The sequence below is a fragment of the Dendropsophus ebraccatus genome, chromosome 6, assembly GCF_027789765.1.
Source record: "Dendropsophus ebraccatus isolate aDenEbr1 chromosome 6, aDenEbr1.pat, whole genome shotgun sequence".
Taxonomy (NCBI): domain Eukaryota; kingdom Metazoa; phylum Chordata; class Amphibia; order Anura; family Hylidae; genus Dendropsophus; species Dendropsophus ebraccatus.
This window is the reverse complement of record NC_091459.1, coordinates 10,376,672-10,404,319: the sequence shown is the minus strand read 5'-3', so window position 1 is coordinate 10,404,319 and position 27,648 is coordinate 10,376,672. Positions and strand designations below refer to the sequence as shown.

At 42.6% G+C, this 27,648-nt stretch overlaps 1 protein-coding gene across 1 annotated transcript in view; it reads right to left on the bottom strand.

Moving 5' to 3' along the window:
• Positions 1 to 15,715: 15,715 nt before the first annotated feature.
• LOC138794638 (collagen alpha-1(IX) chain-like) overlaps positions 15,716 to 27,648 on the bottom strand; it is a 42,266-nt gene continuing 30,333 nt past the window's right edge. The window contains exons 19-28 of the mRNA XM_069973414.1: positions 27,450 to 27,503; positions 23,767 to 23,838; positions 23,584 to 23,619; positions 23,017 to 23,061; positions 22,224 to 22,256; positions 21,992 to 22,138; positions 20,874 to 21,050; positions 18,194 to 18,284; positions 17,134 to 17,211; positions 15,716 to 17,029 (exon numbers count right to left, since the gene is read on the bottom strand). Of these exons, the coding sequence (XP_069829515.1) occupies positions 16,845 to 17,029; positions 17,134 to 17,211; positions 18,194 to 18,284; positions 20,874 to 21,050; positions 21,992 to 22,138; positions 22,224 to 22,256; positions 23,017 to 23,061; positions 23,584 to 23,619; positions 23,767 to 23,838; positions 27,450 to 27,503 (918 nt within the window). The 3' untranslated portion in view covers positions 15,716 to 16,844. The remainder of the gene's footprint in view (positions 17,030 to 17,133; positions 17,212 to 18,193; positions 18,285 to 20,873; positions 21,051 to 21,991; positions 22,139 to 22,223; positions 22,257 to 23,016; positions 23,062 to 23,583; positions 23,620 to 23,766; positions 23,839 to 27,449; positions 27,504 to 27,648) is intronic.

Sequence of the window (27,648 nt, the reverse complement as noted above, 5' to 3'; positions counted from 1 at the left end):
AGTTCTGATCTCTATGTACATATTAAAACCCTCTGAACTGCTCTTGATGTATGTAACCTGGAAGGAAGATAAAGGAAAGGGGAATGACAGTGGAAAAACAATTGAGCACAACAATGGGGGATGTTCTTCTTCATTAAAGGGAAGCTATCAGCAGGTTAGAAGAATCTAACCTGCTGATATGTCCCTATTGCACACGGGGTGCTGAGGAGGAGGGTATGTCTCTTACCTTCATCCTCAGTGCTGTTCCCATGCAGTTTGTAGTATAACCCTGCATCTGGTGAGAAAATTTGAAGCACTGGCGGCTACTACCCCTGGAGCACTGATCCGTCCCGCCCATGACCAGCCCATGACCAGCTAGCTGGGGCAGATCAGCACTCCGGGAGGTGGTAACCCCCTCCCCAGTGCTCCAAACAGCCTTACCGGATGCAGGATTACACGATAACCGCACCAAGGATAACGGTACGAGACATACCTGCATCCTCAAAGCCCCATACACAATAGGGAGCTGTTAGCAGGTTAGCAGGTTTGTCTAACCTGATGATAGTTTCCCTTTAAGATCAGACTACTAAAATATACTATTATACAACTCTTGTTTGTCTGCTCAAAGATCCTGTAATGATAGGAAGCATTTTACATGTGAGTATATGCTAATACACCAATTTTCCGGTATGGTTTTGTATAGGGTCTTGTCCAGGGTCCTCACAAACATGGGGATCTGGGGTCTTCAGCTCGACCATCAAAGGCTTTCCTGGATATGTCTTTGGCAGTCAATAATATGTAGTGTAATAGCAGCACTAAGGATGAAGGTGAGATAATTATTTTCATTCTCAGCGTCCCAGGCCTTATGGGAACATGAGCGTCTTCTAACCTGCTCTTGGTTTCCTTTTAAAGGAGAAGTCCGGCCATTTTTAAATCTGGCAGGGGTAAATTTGATCTAGAGTAGGAACTTACCTCTCCCTGTGCCCGTGGTGAAAAGCAGAACCGGTCTCGGGACCTCCACTAAAAAGCATTTTCCCCCAAGTTGTGATTATGTCCCTCCCCAGTCACTGATTGGCTGAGTGGCCAGTCCATCAGCCCGGTGGTGACGTAGACTCCCTGGAAATCCCATAGAAAGGTCAGGGATTTTGCAAATGATTAAGCATAGCAGTTGCTATGTCATAAGTCAGGCCAAGAGTCCATTGCAGGTGATAGCGGGAATAGAACCACAGAAACCAGGTGACAAAACCAAAAGATGAGGCAGGAGCAAACATGGAGGTCAATGAGAAACGAAGTAACAGGAACAATAGCCAGGCAAGGATGTACCCAGATCTTCAGACAAGGAATAAAGGTTGGAATCCCCCCTAAATAAGCCTTTAGGACCTATGTATTCAGGGAATGCTACTTGGCTTTAACAACTCTTCACTGCCGGCAGAGAAGAGAAGAAAGAGGCCCACAACCAGATAAACAGAGTGTGGTGTCCCACTAGGGGTGTTACTCTTATCCACACCCTTTAAAAAAATCTGTACTCTTTGTGGTTGTATTGCAGCTGAAGTGTTACTAGAGATGACCACTAGATGTCGCTGTACTGTATAACTGAAGTATGGAAGCTGCACGGCTGAAGTGTCTCAAAGGGTTATTGTACTGTATTTGTGTATAACAGATTCTGTGAACCAGTAGGATCTCTTCTTTCTTCTAGCCTATCACCTCTTCTTTATCCACTCTTCTGTTGCACTCTTTACACCCAACCACAGCGCATCTCACACGCTGGTTAGGAAGTTAGTCCCTTGGGTGAGGGAGGAGTCTTAGTTTAGATTCTGTGGAGAAAGGACGCAGCTCAGATAGCTCTCCACAGTGGTTCTACCTGGGCCCTGGCCCTTTGCCAGGTCCTCCCTAACAAGTTTTACCCTCGATTCACACGTTGTAAGAGTGCGGCTGTATTTGCGGCTGTAATTGTGCGGCGGTATTTTTGGTGGTTCGTGTGTATGCTGGAAAGTATAGGATATGCGGCTGCACAGTGCACACTATGTATGAATCTACGGCCCTATCGTAAACGGACCCGTAAAAAATGAACAAGACCATTATTTGCGGCTGGACATGCGGCCGAGGATTGACAGGCGGTCCGTACGGAGTACTTCAAAAATAGCCGGCAATGATGCCGAATGCCGATGCCTCTAATAGTTACTATATTAAATTAATCAAAGACATTTTATTTGTAATCAAGACACTTTCGTTGATCAATAATTTATTTCTAACGAATCCATCATTTTGCAATTAAATATACTGTTAAAAAAAATAGATATATAAATAAATGTATATTTATCTATATATTTATTTTTTGACAGTATATTTAATTGCACAATGATGGATTCGTTAGAATTAAATTATTGACAAACGAAACTGAATTTATTTCCAAGAAAATGTGTTTTATTCATTAAATATTAATTAGTACAGGAAGCTCTATAAGCCGGTAATTCATATGCCGGCAATAGAGCATTCTGTACTAATCATCACTTTACTTTAATGAAAACATCAAATGTTTCTTCTAATTATGTTATGACAATAACATTATTAGAAGAAACATTTAGAATTATATGTGCGCTCAGCTGATTGGCTGATCGGCTGAGCGCACATATAATGAGCCGGTCCGCAGTACAGTCACTTCATTGTGCTGCGGACCAGCGAAGAGGACACATCGGGGTGAGTATAGAGCTCTCCCCACCCCCTCCCCGGCACTGCACCCCTCCCAGCAAGGAAGGGGGGGTCAGTTAACCCCTTCCTTGCTGGGATGGGTGCAGTCTGACATCAGTCTGGCCCCCAGGGGGTTAAGGGGGATGCAATACATCCTCCCTTAACCCCTTGGGGGCCAGACTGTAAGCAGCGATCTGTAAAGATGCTGCATACTGTAAGGTGGACAACACCGCTCACAATGATGGGTGTTGTGCTCCTGTTTGTGTGTTTTTTGTGTGTTTCTCCCTTTTTGTTTTTCAGATATCGGTATCCTGTGGATTACGTCGGATTCCGTGGACTACGTCGATGACCAGCGGTTGTTCTTTGAATTTTTTAAATAAAATGGTCAATGAGGGGTGTGGGGGTGTTTTTATTTGAATAAAAAAATTTGTAAACTTGTGTCTTGTCTTTATTTCTTTACTTTTTAGACTTAGTAGTGGAAGCCGTCTAATAGACGGAATCCATTACTAAGTTGGGGCCTAGTGTTAGCCGGTATAAAATGGCTAACACTAACCCCCCATTATTACCCCAGTACCCAATGCCACCAGGGGTACTGGGAAGAGCCGTGTGCCAGTGGTCCCGGAGCGTCAATATTGGCGCTCCTGGACCGGGCGGCAGCAGGCTGGTAAGATTTAGGCTGGGGAGGGCCTAAACCAATGGCTCTTCCCACCCTGGTGTTACCAGGCTGCTGTCGTTTGGTTTTTAACCCGGCTGGTTATAAAAATAGGGGGGACCCTATGCGTTTTTTTTTAATTATTTATTTATTTAAAAAAAAATTTGCATAGGGTCCCCCCTATTTTTATAACCAGCCGGGTTAAAAACCAAACGACAGCAGCCTGGTAACACCAGGGTGGGAAGAGCCATTGGTTTAGGCCCTCCCCAGCCTAAATCTTACCAGCCTGCTGCCGCCCGGTCCAGGAGCGCCAATATTGACGCTCCGGGACCACTGGCACACGGCTCTTCCCAGTACCCCTGGTGGCATTGGGTACTGGGGTAATAATGGGGGGTTAGTGTTAGCCATTTTATACCGGCTAACACTAGGCCCCAACTTAGTAATGGATTCCGTCTATTAGACGGCTTCCACTACTAAGTCTAAAAAGTAAAGAAATAAAGACAAGACACAAGTTTACAAATTTTTTTATTCAAATAAAAACACCCCCACACCCCTCATTGACCATTTTATTTAAAAAATTCAAAGAACAACCGCTGGTCATCGACGTAGTCCACGGAATCCGACGTAATCCACAGGATACCGATATCTGAAAAACAAAAAGGGAGAAACACACAAAAAACACACAAACAGGAGCACAACACCCATCATTGTGAGCGGTGTTGTCCACCTTACAGTATGCAGCATCTTTACAGATCGCTGCTTACAGTCTGGCCCCCAAGGGGTTAAGGGAGGATGTATTGCATCCCCCTTAACCCCCTGGGGGCCAGACTGATGTCAGACTGCACCCATCCCAGCAAGGAAGGGGTTAACTGACCCCCCCTTCCTTGCTGGGAGGGGTGCAGTGCCGGGGAGGGGGTGGGGAGAGCTCTATACTCACCCCGATGTGTCCTCTTCGCTGGTCCGCAGCACAATGAAGTGACTGTACTGCGGACCGGCTCATTATATGTGCGCTCAGCCGATCAGCCAATCAGCTGAGCGCACATATAATTCTAAATGTTTCTTCTAATAATGTTATTGTCATAACATAATTAGAAGAAACATTTGATGTTTTCATTAAAGTAAAGTGATGATTAGTACAGAATGCTCTATTGCCGGCATATGAATTACCGGCTAATAGAGCTTTCTGTACTAATTAATATTTCATGAATAAAACACATTTTCGTTTAAATAAATACAGTTTCTTTGTTCAATAATTTAATTCTAACGAATCCATCATTGTGCAATTAAATATACTGTCAAAAAATAAATATATATATAAATATACATTTATTTATATATATATTTATTTTAACAGTATATTTAATTGCAAAATGATGGAATCGTTTACATTTAATTATTGAACAATAAAAGGGACTTTATTAGACAGAAAATGTGTTTTATTAATTCAATATATTAACCATGAGAGACATCGGCTATACTGCAGAGGATCGCAAACCCCGGTAATAGCGATTCATGTAAACTGTGTTCCCTGCTTTCCCAGATGCATCCAGAGGTGTTTCCATCACTTTCTTAACATTTTATTTGTTATTTTTAGTTGAACCAGATTTCCAAGTAAATGACCGTATGTTTTGAGCCGCATGTCTATTTTTTCCCACGGCCGGAGTTTCACCCGCACATTTACAGCCGCATAAAAAATACAGCCGCACAGTTACAGCGTGTGAATCCAGCCTTAGTCAGTGCCCTGCATGGGTAGGACGCAGGACCGTCACCTCTTACAAACTTCTTTCTTGAAGCACCCAACCCTTGCATAATGCAGTGCTAAACCCTTCAGGAGAGAACTAGCCAACAGATCATCTCAACCCACTCTGCGGACTAGGAGTACTACAGTGCAGGACAGTATCCATTAAAGAGCCAAAGAACTGATCCGGGTGGAGCAAAGTTACTGGAAAGTCTACGAACTCCATCTTGCAGCGCAAGTGTCAGCCAGGGAACCCTCAGCACTCTGCTCATCCCAGGTAACAAGGTCTGGGGCCTGTGTCACCCATTAGTACGGTTCAGCCAAAGCTAGTGGGCATAAGGTGGTGCGAACACTATAGGAAAAGGTCAATACATGGGCACAGTTCTCCTCCTCCTTCTCCTCCTCCATCATCACCTCCATCATCACCTCCATCTCAGCACATTACTACTTGGGTTAAGACTCTCACGGCACTTTCCTCTGTACTATGCTAGCTCAGTACAACTCTATGAACTCTACTACATCCTACTCTGCACTTATCACTTATCTGGTGGTTCTATGTTCGAGTATTTATTGGAACTGTATCAATTGTATATTAAGATCCATTATATCACCTGCTGCACATTTACAAATAGTAAACCAAGTCAACGTTGTCAACTAAGTCTGTGATTATTCTCCACCACCTGCACAGCACTAACACCGCAACCTTGGGACATCTTTCCTTTCTGTGGGTGGCGGGTCCTACTATTACTCGGGAGGGTTACTACACTGCTCTGACCACCTGTGACTACACTATCCTGAGGGACCCGGCAGCAACCCAACAGGACACCGACCACAGGGTAAAGGGTACAAGAGTACAACCAGCCTTACACCTTAAAAGCAGGCGTGCCATCACACCTGTGTGCCCACAGGGACTGGCGTCACGTGACAAAACCCAAAGGTATCTGTATCTCGGCCATCCACCACAGTAGTGGCGTCACACTTCCATCTAGCAAGTGACCAACCATCCCACCACTACAACACCATCCGGGGGTTAACCATCGAGTCCATCCGAACCCGATCGTTCGGCATTTGATTAGCGGGGGCTGCTGAAGTTGGATAAAGCCCTAAGGCTATGTGGAAATCATGGATATAGTCATTGGCTGTATCCATGTTTTCCAGACAACCTTAGGGCTTTATCCAACTTCAGCAGCCCCAGCTAATCAAATACCGAACAATTGGGCTCGGATGGACTCGAACCCGAACCCGGTTTGCTCATCTCTAATACTTACATATAGTTACATATACTTACATATACTAGCTGACATCTTACTGGACAGCATTTTGAGCCTAAATGAGCCTTTATATTCAGTCCTGTTAATACCTAATCCTGTAATTCCACACAGTTTAGTTTATAACATCTTGAATTCAAATCTTCCATTACAATCTGTTAAAGTCTTTTACCATGTATTGTAGCCGGTGACCTATAAGCAGATTGCTGCAGCATTGTAATGCTCTTCAAGTATCCAAAAGCAACACGGTGCAATCTGGAAATCCCCTCTAAGAAGCAAAACGTAAGGAAGTCACTTGGTGGTCTACTCTACTTACATTTTAATCAATACATTATATTTTACTTGATTTTTAAAAAGTAATGTGCATTATTTTAATGGTATTATTTTTACTATTATGTATGAGGATATCTGGACATAAAAATTATTTAAAGGGATAGTCCAGCAAAAATTGTTTTCTTTCAAATAAGCTTATTTCAGAAACTTATATGGATTTGTAATTTATTTCTATTTAAGGATCTTAAGTCTTCCTATACTTATCAGCTGCTGTATGTCCTGGAGGAAGTGGTGTATTCTCTCCAGTCTGACACAGTGCTCTCTGCTGCCACCTATGTCCATGTCAGGAACTGTCCAGAGCAGGAGAGGTTTTCTATGGGATTTGCTGCTGCTCTGGACAGTAAACAGACACACATGGGAGAAAAGGACACTCGTTTCTTGAAAGCAACACTTCTATACACTATGCAGTGTTAGACACTCTCAGAGAGGACAGGTCAGGGATCATCCCAGCCCACGCCGAGAACAAGTCTAAAAGTGAAGGACGGTATCCTATAACAGAGGAACTGATCCGAATAGAGCAAAGTTGCTAGAAGCCTACGTACTCTATCTTGTAGCATGGGTGTAACCAGAAGACTCTGATCACTCTGCTTGACTCAGGTAGCAAGGTCTGGGGCTTGTGACCCCTCTAGGATGGGTCCCCCCGACACTGGTGGGCAATAGGTGGTGCAAAGACCAAAAGAGTCAAAACAGGGGCACAAGTATTCTATCTACTCTCAAGTATTCTACTTATTCTACTTTTGAAGTTTCGGCAAAGCACAGTACTACATTAAGTTGGGACTCTCTCGACATCCTCCTCTCTACTTCTCTGAACTCTCCCTAATTCTCCACACGCAACCAAGCTAGCACAGCTGATCTACCTTTTAAGCTCTCAGCACGAGTCTTGTCAATCAAGTCCAAAGTTTATTATCAAGTCAGAAGTCTATTGTATATAACTGTATCAAGTATTCCTGCAGTAAAGAAGAGTTTATTTATTGTAACAGGACTCAGTGATTCTTATCCAAACACCTACACAGTAACAACACCTTCCTTGGGTCATCTCCCCTCTCTGTGGGTGGCAGTGCCGGTTGTCCGGACAACCGTGATGGGCGCCCAAGGGACCCCCTCACAGCCCGGCAGGTCACTGACCACAGAGGAAAGGTTATTGCCAGCCTCTCTAGAATAAAAGCAGGTGTGCCACCATACCTGTGTGCCCAACCGGCACTGGCGTCAGGACAATCTAACATCTGACTGAGCTATCCCCCGACCAACCACCACAGGGGTGGCGTCACACTTCACCATCTGGCAAGTGACCGGTCGAGCCTCAAAGCCATAGAACACAATGGGGAAATAAGCAGATACAGTACTCGTAAAAGGTTCACTGGTATGCTCAGAAATGTCTCTCTGGCCCCCGTGTAGCTATGATAGTAGTTCAGGGAGGTCAGAACAGGAAGCTGAGGATTTTCCTGTAAGATGCTTATTCTTCTTGATTTCTCTTCATTTTCCTGGGGAATAGAACATTTTATACTTTGGATACTAATCTGTGGTTTATATTCTACTCTGTCATATCTACCAGTTGTGTAAGTAATACATATGAGAACACTTAAACATGGAAAAGATTCCAAAGTTTTCTAATAGCCGCACTTCGCCTTTCATAAAATCAAATCCCAAAAAGTGTTGAAATGAATGCCATCTTTACTGTAGGCATCCCTGCCCATTAAAACCATATGAAAGAAGTCGTTTCAGTACCATGACATTTATTTGTCCTGGCTGCCTACATGTCCCAAACTGTCTCAGTGACTCAATGGGTTAGATAACTGTGATGCTGACTTTAAAGAGACCCTGTCAGTAGGTATATGGCGTCCTATCTCAGAGTATCATAAACTAGTGACAGAGAAGCTGAACAGAATGATGGATCACTTACATTATTCTGTGCAGCTGCTCCAGAGAGATCATCCTGAGTAACATGGACCATACGTAGTCCTCTCCATTATGTGCATGAGCTCAGTAGTCCTGGATAGTCATGAGAAGCTGAAAACTCCACCCACCAGCTGCTGATTGGCAGTTATCTATCCATGTTGTGTATAGGCAGACAACTGTTAATCATAAGCTGGAGGGCAGGGGAAGGGGTGTGGCAAGAATCCTATTCTCCTGCATATTAGGTGAACGGCTGAATAGAATAATATGTAAATAAAACATTAATCTATTCAGCATTTCTGTCACTAGTTTTTGCTTCCCCGAATTTAAGGCAGAATAAACCTAGTGACAGATTCCCTTTACGCTTCCCTTTTAAGTTCTATTACTTTGTATTCTGACTCTAAGTATCAGAATAACATAGTTGTCATTAATATCTCCATCTCCTCCTTAGGGTTTCTTTTGACTCTACTGTACATCTAATGCCCCTCATTATTAATATAGTATATTGGCATAGCGAATGTTGCCCCTATTACTGGGACTGTAGGCAAAATTTTCATTCCACCAACTATTTTTGCTGCACTGGAATTGTATTGTCCTTGTATTGACATTTTTAAGGCAATTGGGATGCTTATACCATATATAATAATGGTTCACATGCTACCTACAGATCTGTATCTTTCAACCGTTCTATATCTACAATCTTGGGGGAAAAATAAGAAGAGTCTTTCACATGGGACAAACAGATCACTGATCTCAGGGAGACCAGTCAAAGATGTCGGCTGCAATCCTAGGTGCATTGTTCCCTGGGAAATATGAATATGGAAAAAAAGAGCCCATTGAGCCTCATTTGAGAGTCTTGAAACACAGGACTAGCCAGATATCCCTCTGGGAAGGACCCAGCCAAGGGGTGACTTATTACATTGACTTATAGGGCTACTTAATTTGGTGGTTTTCCTACATGAGCCAACCCTTGGCTGGGTCGGGTCCTTCCAGGAGGGATATCTAGCTAGTCCTGTGTTTCAAGACTCTCAAATGAGGCTCAATGGGCTCTTTTTTCCCATATTCGTATTTTCCGGGGAGCAATGCACCTAGGATTCCACTGCATTGAGCGCTTCAATCAGCAGCCGACAGTGTTATCTTTGGCTGGTCTCCCTGAGATCAGTGATCTGTTTCTCTCATGGCTCTACTAGGGATTGCTCCCACTTAGCCAGAATCCTGCTCCATGCTGATGAGGGGCAACACCCCTAAACTGATGTCTGTGGATGGATACCTGGCCTTGTTTTTTCCCTTGTCATTACTTAATATGGTGGTTTTGGTGGTTTCCCCACAGGAGCCATTCCCTGGCTGGGTCCCTTCTGGAGGGATATCTGGCTAGTCCTGTGTTTCCAGACTCCACAGGCTCTTTTTTTTTTTTTTTTTTTTGCATATTCATATTTCCCAGGGAGCAATGCACCTAGGATTTCACTGCATTGAGCACTTTAACCAGCAGCCGACAGTGTTATCTTTGGCTGGTCTTTCCAAGATCAGTGATCTGTTTCTCTTATGGATCTGCAAGGCATTGCTCCCACCTAGCAAGAATCCTGCTCCACGCTGATGAGGGCCAAAAACCCAAAACAGCTGTCTGTGGATGGATACCTGGCCTTGATTTTTCCCTTGTCATTACATTGACTTATAGGGCCACTTAATATGGTGGTTTTGATGGTTTCCCTACAGGAGCCACCCCATGGCTGGGTCCTTCCTGAAGGGATATCTGACTAGTCCTGTGTTTCTAGACTCTTAAATGAGGCTCCACAGGTTTTTTTTTTCACATCCTCAAATAGCACACCTCCAGTGCTTTATGCCAACCGGTGCTTGGTAATAGATCGGCTGACCGCTGGAAAAAAAAAGGACCACGCCACCCGCATCCCCGTGGCGGCACTGGTCTATTCATGTAAAAAACAAAAAAAACGATGTAGTCAACGGTACATTTGCTTTAAGTAAAGCAGATGGAAGATGCGTACAGTTAGACTTTTCTCTTTCCGACTGGCTGCAATCTCTGTCCAGCTGCAGGTGACAGTCCTACAGACTTATAATGGAACGTGTCTCCAGTAGAGATGATCAACATCAGGAATTTTCAGGTTCGTTTGAACTCGAACCATCGGCTTTCCATTCAATTTGAATGGAAAGCCAATGGTTCGGGTTCTAACGAACCTGGAAATACCCGATGTTTGATCATCTCTAGTCTCCAGCTGAACAGAGATCTCAATGAGCCAAAGAGTGAACTGAGATACAGAGACTGGACCATTAGACTATAGTGATGGAGCAGCAGAGGATTAAGCAAATAAAGTGCTGTAGGGTAATTTATATTTTTCCATAGCATTTATTATTGCAATTTTTTTTTTTACTCTTGCACAGTCAAATCTTTCTGCTGTTCTGTATTCTATCTATATATTTGAGGCAGCTTTCTCAGATGGTCATGATTGATCAGACCTGGATAGTTTTGGGTGGAGTTCCTATTGATTAGTCATCCCTTAAAAGATCCTTGACTTGTAAAGTTCTTTTCAGATTATAGCATTGGCCATGGTGAATATCAATTGTCTATTTTCTTATTGTTTCTGCTGAATTATAATGTAGGGCTGTCACAGAGCTATTGCAGGGCTAGTGAGGTTTGCTTACCTGGTGATAGGTAACAGGCCAGGGGATAGGACTAGGAATAAATTAAGGACCATAAGAGTTTACAGTCCCTAAATTTTTCTCATCTTCTTCTTCATCATTCTTGACTGCCTCCATTCTAATTCATTTACATTATTATTATGCCTTCAGTTCCAGTTATATAATAATGGGATGATAACCCTTCCAGATATTTACATTTTGAATTCTTTTCCTATTCAATAATTTGGTAAATGTGATTTATAAACTAGATTTTTGGGAATTTTATTTTATATAAAAAAATATAATCGAATAAAAATAAAATAAAATATAATCGAATAAAAAAAAAAAAAATACATGTAGTGATAACTTTTTAGCTTTCAAGATACAATTGTATGGGGACTTTTATAAACCAGTTAAACCAGTACAAGACGAGAATATTACTTAAAATACTCTGGAGAAAGCATTACAAAGTGTCAAAGAATTTCTCTCGCTCTATCTGTCCAGGAATAAGCAGCTGTTCCCTCTCTGTACAGGACATCACTTTGATTATCTCTCTATGAATATTGGAAATATATTGTCTTCCAAACAAGAATAAATCTGGGGATTAAATAATCACAATTGATTACACCCTGGAGATGCAAAACTTGGGCTCAGGACCGAAATTACGCTGGAGTCCCTATATTCTTTCATGTACACCGCCAATATGTTTATCACTGCTACTGTCTGTTATGCAATAAGTAGATTACAGGCTATGGGTATGTTCCCACAACATTTTTTCCTCTCAGTTTTTGAAAAGAAAAATGGACGTCCGTCATTTCGCTGTTTGGCCGTCTGTTCGTGCAGTGACGGCCGTTGGTACATTATTCTACTGTAGGTTAGGTGGACCTTGTCATGATCATGATAATTGAAAAGTCCTTTGAATTTAATAGTAAAAACGGTGAAAGAAAAAGTGTGTGAACAATTAAAAAATAATGTTCAGTGTTTGCAGAAGACGTCTGAAAATAATTGTCATGATCAATATTTTGACGTTTGCCCAGGCAACGCATTGGACGTTATTTCATTGACTTCAATGCGTTACATTTTTTTATTTCTTTTTTTTCCGTGTTGATTAGCTTTATGTGTATAGTTCTCTGATGTCGTTTACATATGGTTGAATGATTCTTGTTTTGTTGGCTATGTTCACACAACGTGAAAAACAGAGAAAAGGCTTCCGAATTTGATATTTAAAAAAAAACATCCGTTTTTGCCGCGATTTAACTGACTGCAATGGCAATGCATTGAAGTCAATGGGAAGACGGACGTCCAATGCACACAATGCATCGAATAACAGACGTTTTTACCGCAGCCGTCAAAATAATGAACATGATCATTATTTTCGGACGTCTTTTGCAAGCAGTGGACATTTTTTATTACTTGTTCACACACAGTTTTTCTTTTGTCACCGTTCTTTCTCCGTTTTTACTATTAAATTCAATGGACTTTTCAATTAAAGGGAACCAATCACACAGAAAATCGCCCTAATGATAAGGAAACTTGCTGGCACATCACCCCGCACGCTTCCCAAACATCCCCCTGTCCCCTCTGTGCCTCCCTCTATTAGACCGTATTCTTACTTTTATGATGTCCCGCGCTGTATGTAAATGCCGGGCAAGTAGTCATGGTGGGCGGTCCTGGGCGGATCTAGTCACGGTCCTGGGCGGTGGAATAGCTGTAATCATGCCCAGAGGGGCGTGATTGAAAGACCTGTGTTCTGTCGACGTCACCCGGGGCCTGCGTTACACGGCGGCGGCGTGCCAATGTCTTCAGGATGCCGTGCATGCGCAGTGTGTCAGAATCTTCTCCCACCGTACAGCGCTACGTGCGTGCTAAAGACGTGTAACGCAGGCCCCGGGTGACGTCGGCGGAACGCAGATCTTTAAATCACGCCCCTCTGGGTGTGATTACAGCTATTCCACCGCCCAGAACCGTGACTAGACCATGACCAGGACCGCCCACCGCGACTACTTGCCCGGTATTTACATACAGCGCGGGACATCATAAAAGTAAGAATACGGTCTAATAGAGAGAGGCACGGAGGGTACAGGGGGATGTTTGGGAAGCGTGCGGGGTGATGTGCCAGCACGTTTCCTTATCATTAGGGTGATTTTCTGTGTGATTGGTTCCCTTTAAGCCGCAACCCAAAGGCCAATTAGGAACCCAAACTAGTATAATGTACAAACACCAGTCATTGAAGGGGAGGCCAGACAGCCTTATTTTAGACTCAAAATAATGGATGCCATTTTAAACGTACTGAAAAAACGTTGTGTGAACATAGCCTATGTTTGTTTTTTAACAGGACCGTCCCTGGGGTAGATGGGGTAGATGCCAAATCAATATTGCATGATTGTACATTTTTATATCGGCTCTTAACCACAAATGCATCAAAGAGTATGTTGTATGTTTGGGTGCCCTGGAAGAAAGGTGAGGGGCTTATAACTGGCTTTCTGTCATAAAATGGTCGGTAGGTGTACTATAATAATACAGTAATGTGCTTCTTCCATCCAGTGGACACAGTGTAGAAATCATTTAAAAAAAAAAAAAAACTTAGATTTGCTTCCTTTCCTGGTCAGATGGCGCCACCAAGTGGAGCTTCGGTGCACTCCTTCTGTAGCTTCACTAATACAGGCAGCTTGTGTGTGTGTCTACTATTGGAATCTGCATCTCATTACACTAGTTTACAGGTACAACAAATGTACATTGTATAGCTGATATAATTGTTATTGAGGGTACAAACACACACAGCAGATACGCAGCAGATACGCAGCAGATTTGATACTGTGTTCAGTTATTTACATCTAATCTGCTGCGTATCTGCTGCGTATCGCAGCAGTAAATACGCAGCGTATATGCCGTGTGTGTTTGTACCCTGAGAAAGAATTAACCTACATATCACAGAGAGAACAATTATATCATTAAATTCTCTCTGAAATTCTAGGTCTTTTACAATATAGCCTTTGGTAAATGTTCTTGTTAGAGATGACTTTGTTATATTACTGACTGTAAATTTCTCATTAATTATGTTTATAGTTCATAGAATTTTAGGGTACTATTACACCGAACGATAATCGGCCGATTCAGCCCGATTCGGCTAATTATCTCTGTGTGTAAGAAATACAACGATCAGCCGATGACAACGATCATCGGCTGATCGTTGATATAGGTTAGAACCTCTATTTGTTGGGCGCCGACCGCGCACCGCTACGTGTAATAGTGGTGCGCAGCCGGCGACTGACGATATACTTTACCTATCCATGCTCGCATGAGCAGCCCTGGAGCGTGGATAGGTAAAGTATATAGTTTAATCAAGTCCATGCAGCCCTTGTTAAAAGATTATCGGGCCGTGTAATAGGCCCAGTAAACGAGCGCCGATCTAGCAGATCAGCGCTTGTTTACAGGTATTATCGGCCCGTGTAATACCACCCTTAGTGTGGCCATAAGACTTTCCCGCCAGCATGTAATGGTTACTAAATTTTAACTGTATTTCTTCTGTTGCTTATAAAAATAGATCTAATCCCAATAGAAGGGTTAGTTATCCCAGAGAGACAATGAATGGAGTGCCAGCAGAGATTCATCCCCTGATGGCTTTTCTGACCTTTCTCCGGAGGCCACATTGTTGGCCTTTTATAGCCAGTAGCAGACCATGCAGCCTCCAGACATGTCATCTATATCTTCCCTAATAGTATTTTACTTAACAGGGTTATCTGAGAGTCTTCATAATTCAACTAACTGCAGAATAACTAAACTAACAGCATGGTTCTTCTGTCCCATGAGTGCAGGAGCCAGTGGCAAAGCTACCATAGAGGCAGACGATGCAACTGCTATGGGGCCTATAGCCCAGGATGCTCATGTATTGTAAGGACAGGCTACTATTCAGACAGACACAATATTTTAAAACAAATCATCCATTTTAATAATTACACATATCTGCTATTGCAATCCAGTGATGAGTATTCGGTATTGAACAATACAGTGTAATGGGTTATTTATTAAGTCAGAGGTGGGGAACCTTGGCTCTCCAGCTGTTGCAAAACTACAACTCCCATCATGCCTGACCATCCAAAGCTTTAGATTTGGCTGTCCAGGCATGATGGGAGTTGTAGTTTTGCAACACCTGGGGGCCAAGGTTCCCTACCCCTGTATTGGGGGATCTTTCATGTTTACATATGTCCAGGACTGATTGACAGCTTACCATGTATACAAATCATCTGTCAATCACTTTGTGTGAGTGGAGGAAGCAGGATGCATCGGCCTTTAACGTAATTTCCAATAAAATACTGTATCAAAAATAGAAACCTGTATACAATATATCCAGGTTCATGGGTGATATTTCTCATAAGCTGCGCATATAACCCAATGATTAATTTCAGTACACATACATTGGATGAGTTTTCAAACAGATTTTTTATATTCACTTGATTTATAACAATTTTTCATACAAATATACCATCCCCCCTTAGTACTCATAGCTTACATGGTTCTAAAGTCAAGACACTTCCGGGGAGATCTGGAATCAGGAGGACGCCAGCAACTATGCAATGTTTTCAGGGCATCCTGCTTCTCATGAGACTTTCTATTGGCCATGTTCATCCATTGTATATGGGCAAGATTTAAACTTTGGAATCTACACCCATCAGCCATAATATTAGAGGGGGCTAATGGCAGGTTAGACTAAACTAACCTGCTGGTAGCCCCCTATAGCGCTGGGGATGCTGAGGAGGAAGGTGCATTTGTTACCTTCCTCCTCGGCACCTGTTCCGCACTGTTAGTCGGAGTAATCTTTGTTCCGGTGCACTGTTAGGAGCACTGCCGCGCCATCCGGCCCACCCTCTCCATTGATTATCAATAGAAGTAGCGGGCTGATGATGTGACATTGATCCTAACAGTGCGGGACCGGCGTAGAGGAGGAAGGCATCTCACATACCTTCCTCTTCAGCGACCCAGGAACTGCTGATAGTTCCCCTTTAAAATTAGGCAGCACATGAGCCAGTCACTCAGAATCTGGATAATAAGGATCATAAGGATAAGCTATCAAAGGGATAGGTCATAAGTCACTGACATCTAGCCCCCGTATGATTAGCTGTTCAGCACCCATGAACGGGGCCAGGGGCAGCTAGCTCCTTCACTGTGTAGTGGCCAGGGCATTTGTTATAATTCAGCATCCAGCAGGGGCAGGGGTTGCCGCGATGAGCGTTGGGACCCCGACCGGGCTCCAGGATCACCATCGTTGACACGTCACAGCACGGCTGATGGACTGGCCGCACAGCCCGTCAGTGACTGGGGCAGCACACTGCTCTTGTCACTGGTTGGCTAAGCTCCCAGTCCGTCAGCTGGGTAAGGCCCTTTCCCCAGAGTTGGGACGTCATCACAACTTGAGGGAAAATGCCTTCCAGGCGGGAGAGGTAAGTTCCTAAATTCCTTAAACTTCCCTTGTCCCTGCAGGCTGCCGAATTTTTAAAAAACGCCGGACTTTAAAACTTGATACATGAATAAACTGTATTTACAAAATGTGTAAAAGGGAAGAATCTTATTTTTTAATTTTTAAGAATTTAAGTCATCTCTGACATTTGTGTAGCCGCTTTTGTGAATGGAAATAAAAGGTCAGTTCTTCAACACTTTGGACCATTTAGGATTCGGAATCTTCTGTGGGTTCTCTTGTTGGTTGAGTTTTTTCACAATCGGCTGCTAGACATGGTCCTGGTGGTCCCCTTACTCCTGTATAACCTATGAGTCCAAGTTGACCTCTGTGCCCACGGGGACCCATCAAACCAGGTTCTCCATCAAATGCTTGACCAGGTTTTCCTCTCTCACCTAAAATACATTGGAACAATAGGTGTATTTTCATTAATTATGAATTTCTTTTACATTTTGAATAGATGACTAATTCTAAAATAAACAGTAAATATATTTTTTACCTCTTGGTCCTTCATCTCCTTGAAGGCCTACTAGGTCGTGCCCTTTCGGACCTTTGTCTCCTTTTTCTCCAGGTTCACCTGCATGATTCAACCAGAAAAGAATGGTTTCATGATCTAATGTTGTCTAAAATCACAAAAATGTTATAAATAATACTTTAACAATGGATTTGTCTGAAGAGATTGAAAATCTGAAAAGACTTCTAATCTTCTCAAAACACCTCGGTTGAAAAACACAATAAGGGTATATTCACACGGGCGGGCTCGCAGCGAGATTCTCGCTGCGAGCCCGGCAGGTCCTGTCAGTTCCCATAAACTACATACTAGCTACTCCCGCCGGCTGTAAGCAGCATACATTACCTGTCCTTGCTGCACGGGTCCGGCGTCCTGCTCTCCCGTCCGGCCAATTAGTGTGTTGCCCAGCCGCAGCCACTGGCCGGGCGGGAGAGCAGGACGCCGCACCCGTGCAGCAAGGACAGGTAATGTATGCTGCTTACAGCGGGGGAGCCGGCGGGAGTAGAAGGGGTTAAGCGCGGTATAATTACATACTCGCTGCGGTCGTTTAGACCGCAGCAAGTATGTAGTTTATGGGAACTGACAGGACCTGCCGGGCTCGCAGCAAGAATCTCGCTGCGAGCCCGCCCGTGTGAATATACCCTAAACCTACACATAGCGTTAACTGATCCCAGCTCACTCACAAGTTTCAGCAGTTCCCCTAGCTAAGGTATGGGGACCCTTGGACCCTCCAGCTGTGGCAAAACTACAATTCCCATCATGTCCAGGCGTGATGGGAATGGTAGTTTTCCCACAGCCGGGGGTCCAGAGCATTCCAATACCTGCCCGAGGTGGTCTTATGAGCTGCACTGCAGTGATGAGACTCTCTCTCTGCAAAGCCAAAGGCATCATGGGAAATGTAGCAATTCATATTAGTGAGGAAACCACAACCACAATTATTTAAACAGATATACACGAAAATACCTGCAATATTCTTTAATAATTGCCAACTCTGCATTAAATTAGCCAAAAAATTTAATGGATAACAAACAACAACAAAAAAAATTACCTCTTTGCCCCTGCTTTCCAAGATCTCCAGATTCACCATAAAATCCCTCTGGACCATCTTCACCATCAATTCCATTCACTCCAGGTCTTCCCTAAATAAACATTTTATCAATTAATTTTGTGTGACCGAAATATTACAGAATTATTTTTTGAAAAATATTAAAAAGTAATTGAATGAACAGGTTATTTATACTTCATCGCAGAAAGGAAACAAAACTTCCCAAATCAGAAGATTTATGAAACTAGGTACCTATATAGTTCACATCCTTACTCTCTGCAATTACTTACAAACTGAAGGAAAAGTGGTGGAAAATACACATATTGAAAGTTTATTCAAACTGATTAGAGATGAGCGAATACGATTCGATCGAGTAGGTATTGGATCGAATATTGTATATAATAGAATGACAAAGCTTGTATAGCGAAACGCAGCGTTGGGTGACTGGTCTTACCAGACAGAATACATTCATACCCGGAGGTTCAACTATACTCCTCTATGTATATATTTTCTTACACATTTTTTCATTACCTTACTTTGTTTATATTACTTTGTTCTAAACTTGCACTTGCAGTATATATATATATATATATATATATATATATATACAGTATGTATATATATATATATATATATATATATATATATATATATATATATATATATATATTGTGGCATGGTGGGGCTGTAAGAGGCAGTTCTATGCCTCTGGAGTGGGAATTGGAGTTCAGGTGGAGCTCCTGTACCAGATACTCCACTCCAGTCCAAGAGCTGATGAGGCTCTGAAACCACCTGGTGGATCTATTAGAGACTCCAGAGCTTCCCAGGTGATGGCTCCCAGGGTGGGAGAACAGGCAGCACTAGGCCTGTGGGAGCTGCAGACAAGAAGTCTGGGTGAGACCAGTGTACCTGGTCAAGTGGAGCAGTAGGCTCAGAAAGTCAGCTAGGGAAGTTGTGGTGTTAGTCAGTGGCTAGACAGCCCAGGTTTTATTTTATTGTCAGTGTTGCCTATGTCTTGTGTTATTTGGACGGATAAATAAAGCTGACTGAGGTCAGTATAAAGCATACAGCACTGACTGGACTGCAATTTGTGATGTGCCAACCGTCTCAGGCCCAGGAGATGGCGATCCCAGCAAGTGAGTAACCCCCAGATTGTCACTATATAATATATAATATAATATATACACAGTGTATATATATATATATAGATAGATATTTAATTTATTTAAGCACCATTGGAGTTCCTTGTTTACTTGCATCTGTGCACTTTTATACCTCCTGGGACTGAGTGATATACCATCAACTTAATATAGTACATAGAGCATACATTATTAATCTATTTTTTGCCCTGTAAGCCATCCAATGTATGTACTGTATCATTTTATGCTCCCCCCTTTTTTTTTAGTATGGTTTAATAAGCTTTGATTTGATTTAATAACTTAAGAATATTGTCCAGCATCTTTTTTGAAGGATTTATATATTGTTTGATGTATATGGACATCAGTTACTAGTAGTCCTATTTAGGTTACTTAATAATAATATTAGAATAATATAGACTATAATAATATTCGTTCGAATTGTCAAATTTCTGTGCCAATTCGATCCGAATTCTCGAAAGTCGAATATTTCACTACTCGCTCATCTCTAAAACTGATCTGTGGCATACTGGTATATTGAAATACAAAAAAATGTGACCACTTAATATCAGTGCACTAAAGGGGAACCATCAGCAGGTTAGACTAGTCTAACCTGCAGGCAGCATGGGACACAGGGGATGAAGGTATGTCTCTTACCTTCATCCTCAGAGCCATTCCCATGCTGTTAATTGTGCCTGGTAAGCCACTATGAGCACTGGGAGCATGGCTACCACCCCTCCGAGCACTTATCCAGCCCACCCCTGGGATGGCACGCTCTAGTGATAATCATCAGAGGGGGTGGCCCCCACACACACACACATCAATGATTAACAATATGGCTTACCGGGCACAACTAAGAGCCCAGGAACGGCTTTGAGGAGGCAGCACCCCGTGCCCACTAGAGTGCTGTCAGCAGGTTAGATTTGTCTAAGCTGCTGAGAGTTCCCCTTTAGGTATTCACATGTAACAGTAACCTTTAGGATTGTGTCAAATGTGAGGCCCAAATGTGAGGCAATAATGCATTATGGCTGCTACATGATGCCAATTTTATACTTTTTTCATTTACTAATTCAATAAGTAACAGGAAAGTTCAGCTTGGTCTGCGTGGAGACATACAGTACCTATGGTAGATGCATGAAAAAGAAAGCCGGAAATAGTGCTTAAAAAATGTATCTGCGGGCTGGTCTAAAATGTAACCCCATATTAAAACTATAATCACAACATTTACAATTTAATTAGCAACAAATGTATCACATGGTATGCAAGATTAAATAAACTTATCAAAAACAATACCCCAACAAAGTGGTGAAAGAAACAAATGTAAAATGCCTGGACCGATAAACGTCGATGGTCTTGCTATCATTAGGTCAGATAGGAAATAAAATACATCCTACTGATGAGATCTTATTTATATCAATATGCATCAAGAATAAAAGCCAAAGGCAAGAATTGAGCTAAACCTGTAAACTATAATAGTATCTGCATGGAGGTGACTGTGAAATATCTTACTAGATTTTACAGAAATATCTTATTAAACGGCCACTTACTGTTGGTCCAGGTGGTCCGGGGAGTCCTACCGGACCTGGTGCGCCCATTGGTACTTCACCAAACAATGGGCATGCGCTAGCACACTGTCGCCGTACAGACTGCGCATATGACGACATTTGTTCAAGAACAATTTTCTGACAAACTTCTATCACACGGGATGCTGGAAACTGTGGTCCCTGTTACAGGAAAGAACAAGACATTTCATCGCTCTTCTAAAATACATAGGGACAGAGCACTGTGTTAGACTGGAAAGAAAACAACATTTCCTGCAGGACATGCAGCGGCTGATAGGTACAGGAAGACTTGAGATTTTTACATAGAAGTAAATCACTAATCTGTATAATTTTCTGACACCAGTTGATTCGGAAGAAAATTATTTTCGCCGGGAAAATTCTCCAGTCTTTCAGTACTTATCAGCTGCTGTATGTCCTGCAGGAAGTGGCGTTTGGGTGAGGTTCTGTAGCTCAGTTCCATTGTGAATGGAGCTTTGTTACAAAACCACACCTGAATTTGAGACAACAGTGGTGCTGTTTCTGTAAGATAGCGACCATGTTTTTCTAACCCTGGATAACCCTTGTTTTCCTGTATGTACAGAAGAATTTCTTAGGTTGTTCCTTTTGAAGTTTACACTTGTGTTTGATCCAAGTTCCTCAGATCTACCACCACGGGTATACAGCATCAGACACCAACACTACCATATGCCCTTAGGCAGGGGTAGGGAACCTTGGCCCTCCAGCTGTTGCAAAACTACAACTCCCATCATGCCTGGACAGCCAAAGCTTTAGCATGATAGCAGTTGTAGTTTTGCCACAGCTGGAGAGCCAAAGGTTCCCCACCCTGCTCTAGGGTCACAAACTATACCAACACATGCAGACCCCCAATTACGAAGGATTGCTGAGCACCAAAGGAAGAAACAGAGGGTTCAGCCATAACCTCATGCTATACTATAATACTATAGGGGAACTGCTGCTACTACTACCCCCAGCTGGATCTACTACTCCTACCTTCCTGTAGGCACCACACAACCACAGTGCAGCAATATTGGTGTGTATTAAGTATTCATCTTTGTTATACTATGTATAAGGAAATCACAATTGTCCTATTGGTTTGTCCTTACCCTGGATCCCATTGGCCCAATATCTCCAGCGATCCCAGTATCACCAGTAGGGCCTTGTTCTCCTGGTTCACCACGGGCACCAACTTCTCCTGGAGGCCCTCTTCTGCCAACAAGCCCTTCAGGACCTACCGGACCAGTGTCCCCAACCTATATTATTGATATTAATATTAGCTGAAGTGCTTAAAACTCATTATTTCAGGTAAATACTTCATACACAAGCACAAAAACTTACTTTTCCTTTAGGTCCTTTTGTTCCCTTTTCTCCCTAAATAAAAGAAACATTTTAATTTTATTTTAGACATAATATCCCATAATAATGAGAACATAAGGGAGACATTTAAAGAGTTTTAGATTAGAATATTATGTTTTTGTTTATGTATTCGTTCGAAAAATCGTTAGATCATTTAAACAATAATCGTTTCGTGTAATAGCAGACAAGGATTAAACGACCAACGAGAAATCGTTGGTCGTTTGATAGAATTCTGACTTATTTTTATCGTTTGATCGTTCGCAAATCATCCGCACATCGTTCTGTGTAATAAGGAGTCATAGCTGAAACGCACGCAATAGCGACAACGAAACGACCGCAAGAACGATCATAAGTAACGATCATCGTTCCGTGTAATTGGGCCAACGATATTGGGTCGTTTGCCATAGCGGTCGTTTGAGATCATTTATTGTTAGTCGTCAAAAAATCACTTGGTGTAATAGGACCCTAATGGTGCTTTTACACAGAGAGATTTATCTGACAGATTTTTGAAGCCAAAGCCAGGAATGGACCACAGGTCACAAAGGAATGACTTAGTTCTCCTCTTTCCAAATCCATTCCTGGCTTTGGCTTCCAAAATCTGTCTGTGTAAACGCACCATAAGTTGTTAATTTACATAAACTGCATTTTCTAGGCCTCCTGCTTTCTGCCTTAGAATTCAGTGGTTAATGACATTTTTATTGTCCCATAAAATTTGTGAATAAAGGATAATAACAAATAGAACATATTCACTTATTTAAATAAACCCGTTTTTTACCTTCTGTCCTTCTAAGCCCTTAGGTCCCTGAATTCCATTATTGCCCTGAGATAAAAAAAAATATTTATTATTATTTCTATTTGTTAATAACAGACTAAATCATTTCAATTTAAAGAGACTCTGTCAGTCAGTAGTCCTCTTCATTATGTGCATGAGCCCAGTAGTCCCGGATATTCATGAGAAGCAGAAAACTCTGCCTACCAGCTGCTGATTGGCAGTTATCTATCCATGCTGTGTATAGGCAGTTAACTGTCAATCAGCAGCTGGAGGGCGGGGGAGGGGAGTGGTAAGAATCTTATTCTCCTGCATATTAGGAGAATGGCTAAACAGAATGATGAAAGTAATACACCGATCTGTTCGGCATTTCTGTCACAGATTCCCTTTAAATCACTGCCCCAGGGTTCATCTATTTTGATGAGTATTACCATCATAAGCAGTATGCTACCTTTTAATTTTACAGCTTTACATATATTCTAAATAAAATAAAGTGAAACAACCTCACTCATCCCCCACCACCACAATCTCCAACATGGAGCAAAGACAATAAGATGCCTAGTGAAACATTACCTTCAGGCCAGGAGCCCCAGGAAGTCCAACATGACCCTGTAAATAATAATATAACATGCTGTCAGTGCTATCCTCTAACTGCAAACAGTCTGGAGGATTAATAATCTTTGCCTAAATATATGAAACAATAAGGAGGATATGAAATAAGCAACATCAGCATGAAGAAGACTTGGCACTACTCACAGCTTCTCCAGGTGGTCCGATGAATCCAGGCCGGCCAGGGCGACCAGCTTCCCCCTTTGGTCCTGGAGGTCCCTTTTTACAGTATTAGAAAAATAAGATATAATATTATATTATGGAAACAGATTCTAATATGACTGAATATACGGTAAATATAAATGTAAAGAACAGCAAGTAGAGTTTGGGTATTGAGTAATATGGTGGTCGCTGTCTTGCAGGGTTCCCCCTTTTGCTTTGTGATAACAGACCCTGCTTGGCAAAGCAGCTCAAACACTTTCCCCTCAGAGACTGGCTTCTGGCAGGATGACCCTCAAGTACAGCTTGAGTAAATATCGTGGATAACTCTGTGCAGATTCTCGTCCCCACGCGGCTCTCCGCCCGTCCCATAGACTCAGTATCGGACTGGCTCCACCTGTGCTCCAGCCTCCTCCACTGATCAGGACGGACTAAACCCCATCGCTCGCAGCATTGCCCCTACATTTGTACAGTACATACATCCCTTACATTTACATATATTACATTAATGCAAAGACAGAGACGATAATAGTATCGCTGAGAAGTCGCTCAGACTCTGTGACAAAAAGTAAATATAAATTGTTGTAAGCTGCTCACAGCGAACCAATCACAGCTCAGCTCTCATTTTCCATAGGTGAAAGCTGAGCTGTGATTGGTTGCTGTGAGCAGTATATACCAGTTTCTATTTTACAAAGTTTGAATAATCTGGGCCAGTATCTGCATACTGCTGGTTATGTCTGTCTCCTTATATATAAGAATAGGTGGGCTCATTTTATTATTCTTTTTGCCCTTTCAAAACCTATACTGAAAGAAACATAAGTCTGTGTTCACACACACAGTTATTGTGATGCTGTTTAAGATGTAAAGCTATTAGACTATGTTCACACTATGTATAAACAATGGCCGTTGTTTGATATGTTCCTGTGGCCGATATAAACATTAAAAAAAAGTCCGTTCACACACAGTTTTTTTCTTTTTTTTTCACCGTCCTTTCACCGTTTTTACTATTAAATTTAATGGACTTTTCGTTTAAAGACGAAAGGCGATCAGTCCACCTGACCTAGAATAATGGACAAACAGCCATCCCCACACCAAGAGGAAGCCAAACAGTGAAATTATGTCCTTCATTTTGACTAGGGATGGTCCGAACCGAGTCCGGTTCGGGTTCGTACGAACCCGAACTCTCGGTAATGATTCCCGCTGTCTGCCCACTCCGTGGAGCGGGCGGATCCAGCGGGAGGACCGCCTGGAAATACTTTGCCTGGTAATACTGGTAATACTTTGAGAAAGCCAGCGAGTTGCTGGCGAAACATGTCAGAGTCACCATAGGGCCATTTTAAATATACCTATTTGCAAAAAAAAAAGTTTGACTAATAAAAATATCGCTGTGTTCACACTGACCTATAGTAAAGTGCATTTACGTAAACATTGCGGAATCGCATTTTTTGACTCAAATAAATGATAATGAATTATAGCTGATTGAAAGATGCCATTACAAATCTCACCTGTTCCTGAAAAAAACAAGCCCTCACATGGCCCTGTAGGTGGAGTTATAGGGTCTTAAAAGGTGAGGAGGAAAAAACGAAAACGCAAAAGTGACAATTGGCCCGGTCCTTAAGGGGTTAAACTCAAAATGAAGGACATTATTTTAAACGGAGAGTAAAAAACATTGTATGAATATAGTCAAAGACTGCTAAACCACATACACTGAGGTATAATTGTCAGCGCAAAGAGATCTATCAAGACTTTGGAGGTGAGCTGACACTCACTGTTTCATTTTTTGATTACGTATAAGCAGGGTAGGCGAATCTAACCTGCTGACGTGTTTCTATTGCACAGGTGACGCAGAAGAGAAAGATATGTCTCTTATAGTGTGTCTCTTGTAGTATGTCTCTTGTAGTGTGTCTCTTGTAGTGTGTCTCTTGTAGTATGTCTCTTGTAGTGTGTCTCTTGTAGTGTGTCTCTTGTAGTGTGTCTCTTGTAGTGTGTCTCTTGTAGTATGTCTCATGTAGTACGTCTCTTGTAGTGTGTCTCTTGTAGCGTGTCTCTTGTAGCGTGTCTCTTGTAGCGTGTCTCTTGTAGCGTGTCTCTTGTAGCGTGTCTCTTGTAGCGTGTCTCTTGTAGCGTGTCTCTTGTAGCGTGTCTCTTGTAGCGTGTCTCTTGTAGCGTGTCTCTTGTAGCGTGTCTCTTGTAGCGTGTCTCTTGTAGCGTGTCTCTTGTAGCGTGTCTCTTGTAGCGTGTCTCTTGTAGCGTGTCTCTTGTAGCGTGTCTCTTGTAGCGTGTCTCTTGTAGCGTGTCTCTTGTAGCGTGTCTCTTGTAGCGTGTCTCTTGTAGCGTGTCTCTTGTAGCGTGTCTCTTGTAGCGTGTCTCTTGTAGCGTGTCTCTTGTAGCGTGTCTCTTGTAGCGTGTCTCTTGTAGCGTGTCTCTTGTAGCGTGTCTCTTGTAGCGTGTCTCTTGTAGCGTGTCTCTTGTAGCGTGTCTCTTGTAGCGTGTCTCTTGTAGCGTGTCTCTTGTAGCGTGTCTCTTGTAGCGTGTCTCTTACAGTATGTCTCTTACCTTCCTCCTTTGAGCTGTTCTGGTGCAGTTAGTAGTTTGCTCCACAGTCCAGTGAGACTGTTAGGAGTACTGCCCGCCCCCATAGCGCTGATCCTGCCCGCCCCCATAGCGCTGATCCTGCCCGCCCCCATAGCGCTGATCCTGCCCGCCCCCATAGCACTGATCCTGCCCGCCCCCATAGCACTGGTCCTGCCCGCCCCCATAGCGCTGATCCAGCCCACTGCGTTCATTATCATTAGAAAAGGGTAAGCCGGCTGGGGGCAGATCAGTGCTACGGGGGCGGGAAGTGTTTCTACCAGTCTCACCGGACCATGGAGCAAATGACTCCTGTACAATAGGGACATATCAGCAGGTAAGATTCCTCTAACATGTTGATAGTTCCCCTTTAATCTTTTGCCTCCATCATTTTCAGTATTTAGTATAAGAAATGTGGACCCTAGATAATGTACATCTTATGCCATATTTGTAATATAATATAAGGTATTTATTTAGGTAAAATAAAGTTGGAGAATTCTGTGCATAGCTGTATGTCTGCATCCCAGACTGGTGGGTTGAAAAGCTGTACAAGCCTGGCATGGGGTTTGAATATTTTGGCCTGTCTGGGGTCTGTAGTCAGGAAATTATTCCGGCATCTGTCACACAAAAAGGGGTGCTGACTACAGAGGGGGTTCTGTTGAACAGAGCTGAACAGAACTAGGCCTATGGCTTGCTTTATCCAGCACTGATTGTGAAGCTCAGTGGCCAGCCTCAAAACTAAAAGAAAATGTGTTAAAGGGGAAGTCACCATTTTTTTTTTTCCTCAAGTCAACTTGTGCCAGAAAGTGCCAGAGATTTGCAGTTTACTGCCTTTAAAAAATCTTTAGTTTTCCAGTACTTATCAGCTGCTGTATGTCTTGCAGGAAGTGATGTATTCTCTCCAGTCTGGAGAGCAGGAGAGGTTTTCTATGGAGATTTGCTGCTGCTCTGGACAGTTCCTGACATGGACAGAGGTGGCAGCAGAGAGCACTGTGTCAGACTGGAAAGAATAGACCACTTCCTGCAGGACATACAGCAAAGTCTGTTTTTGTGACAAATATGTATATGAAGATACAATCAATAAAGATCCTTGTACTTACAGGTCTTCCTCGTGGACCTTCAGGACCTCGTTGTCCCACAAATCCTTTTTCTCCCTTTAAGACAAGTATTGGTAATGCCATATATTAAATACTGTAAGTATGGCAAGGCGGAAGTAGTATTTTAGGCTGGAAAAAAGTTATGCCAGATAGAATCCGAACTGTTATATTGAAATTCCATTCTATATGTGGTGCCGCCTTA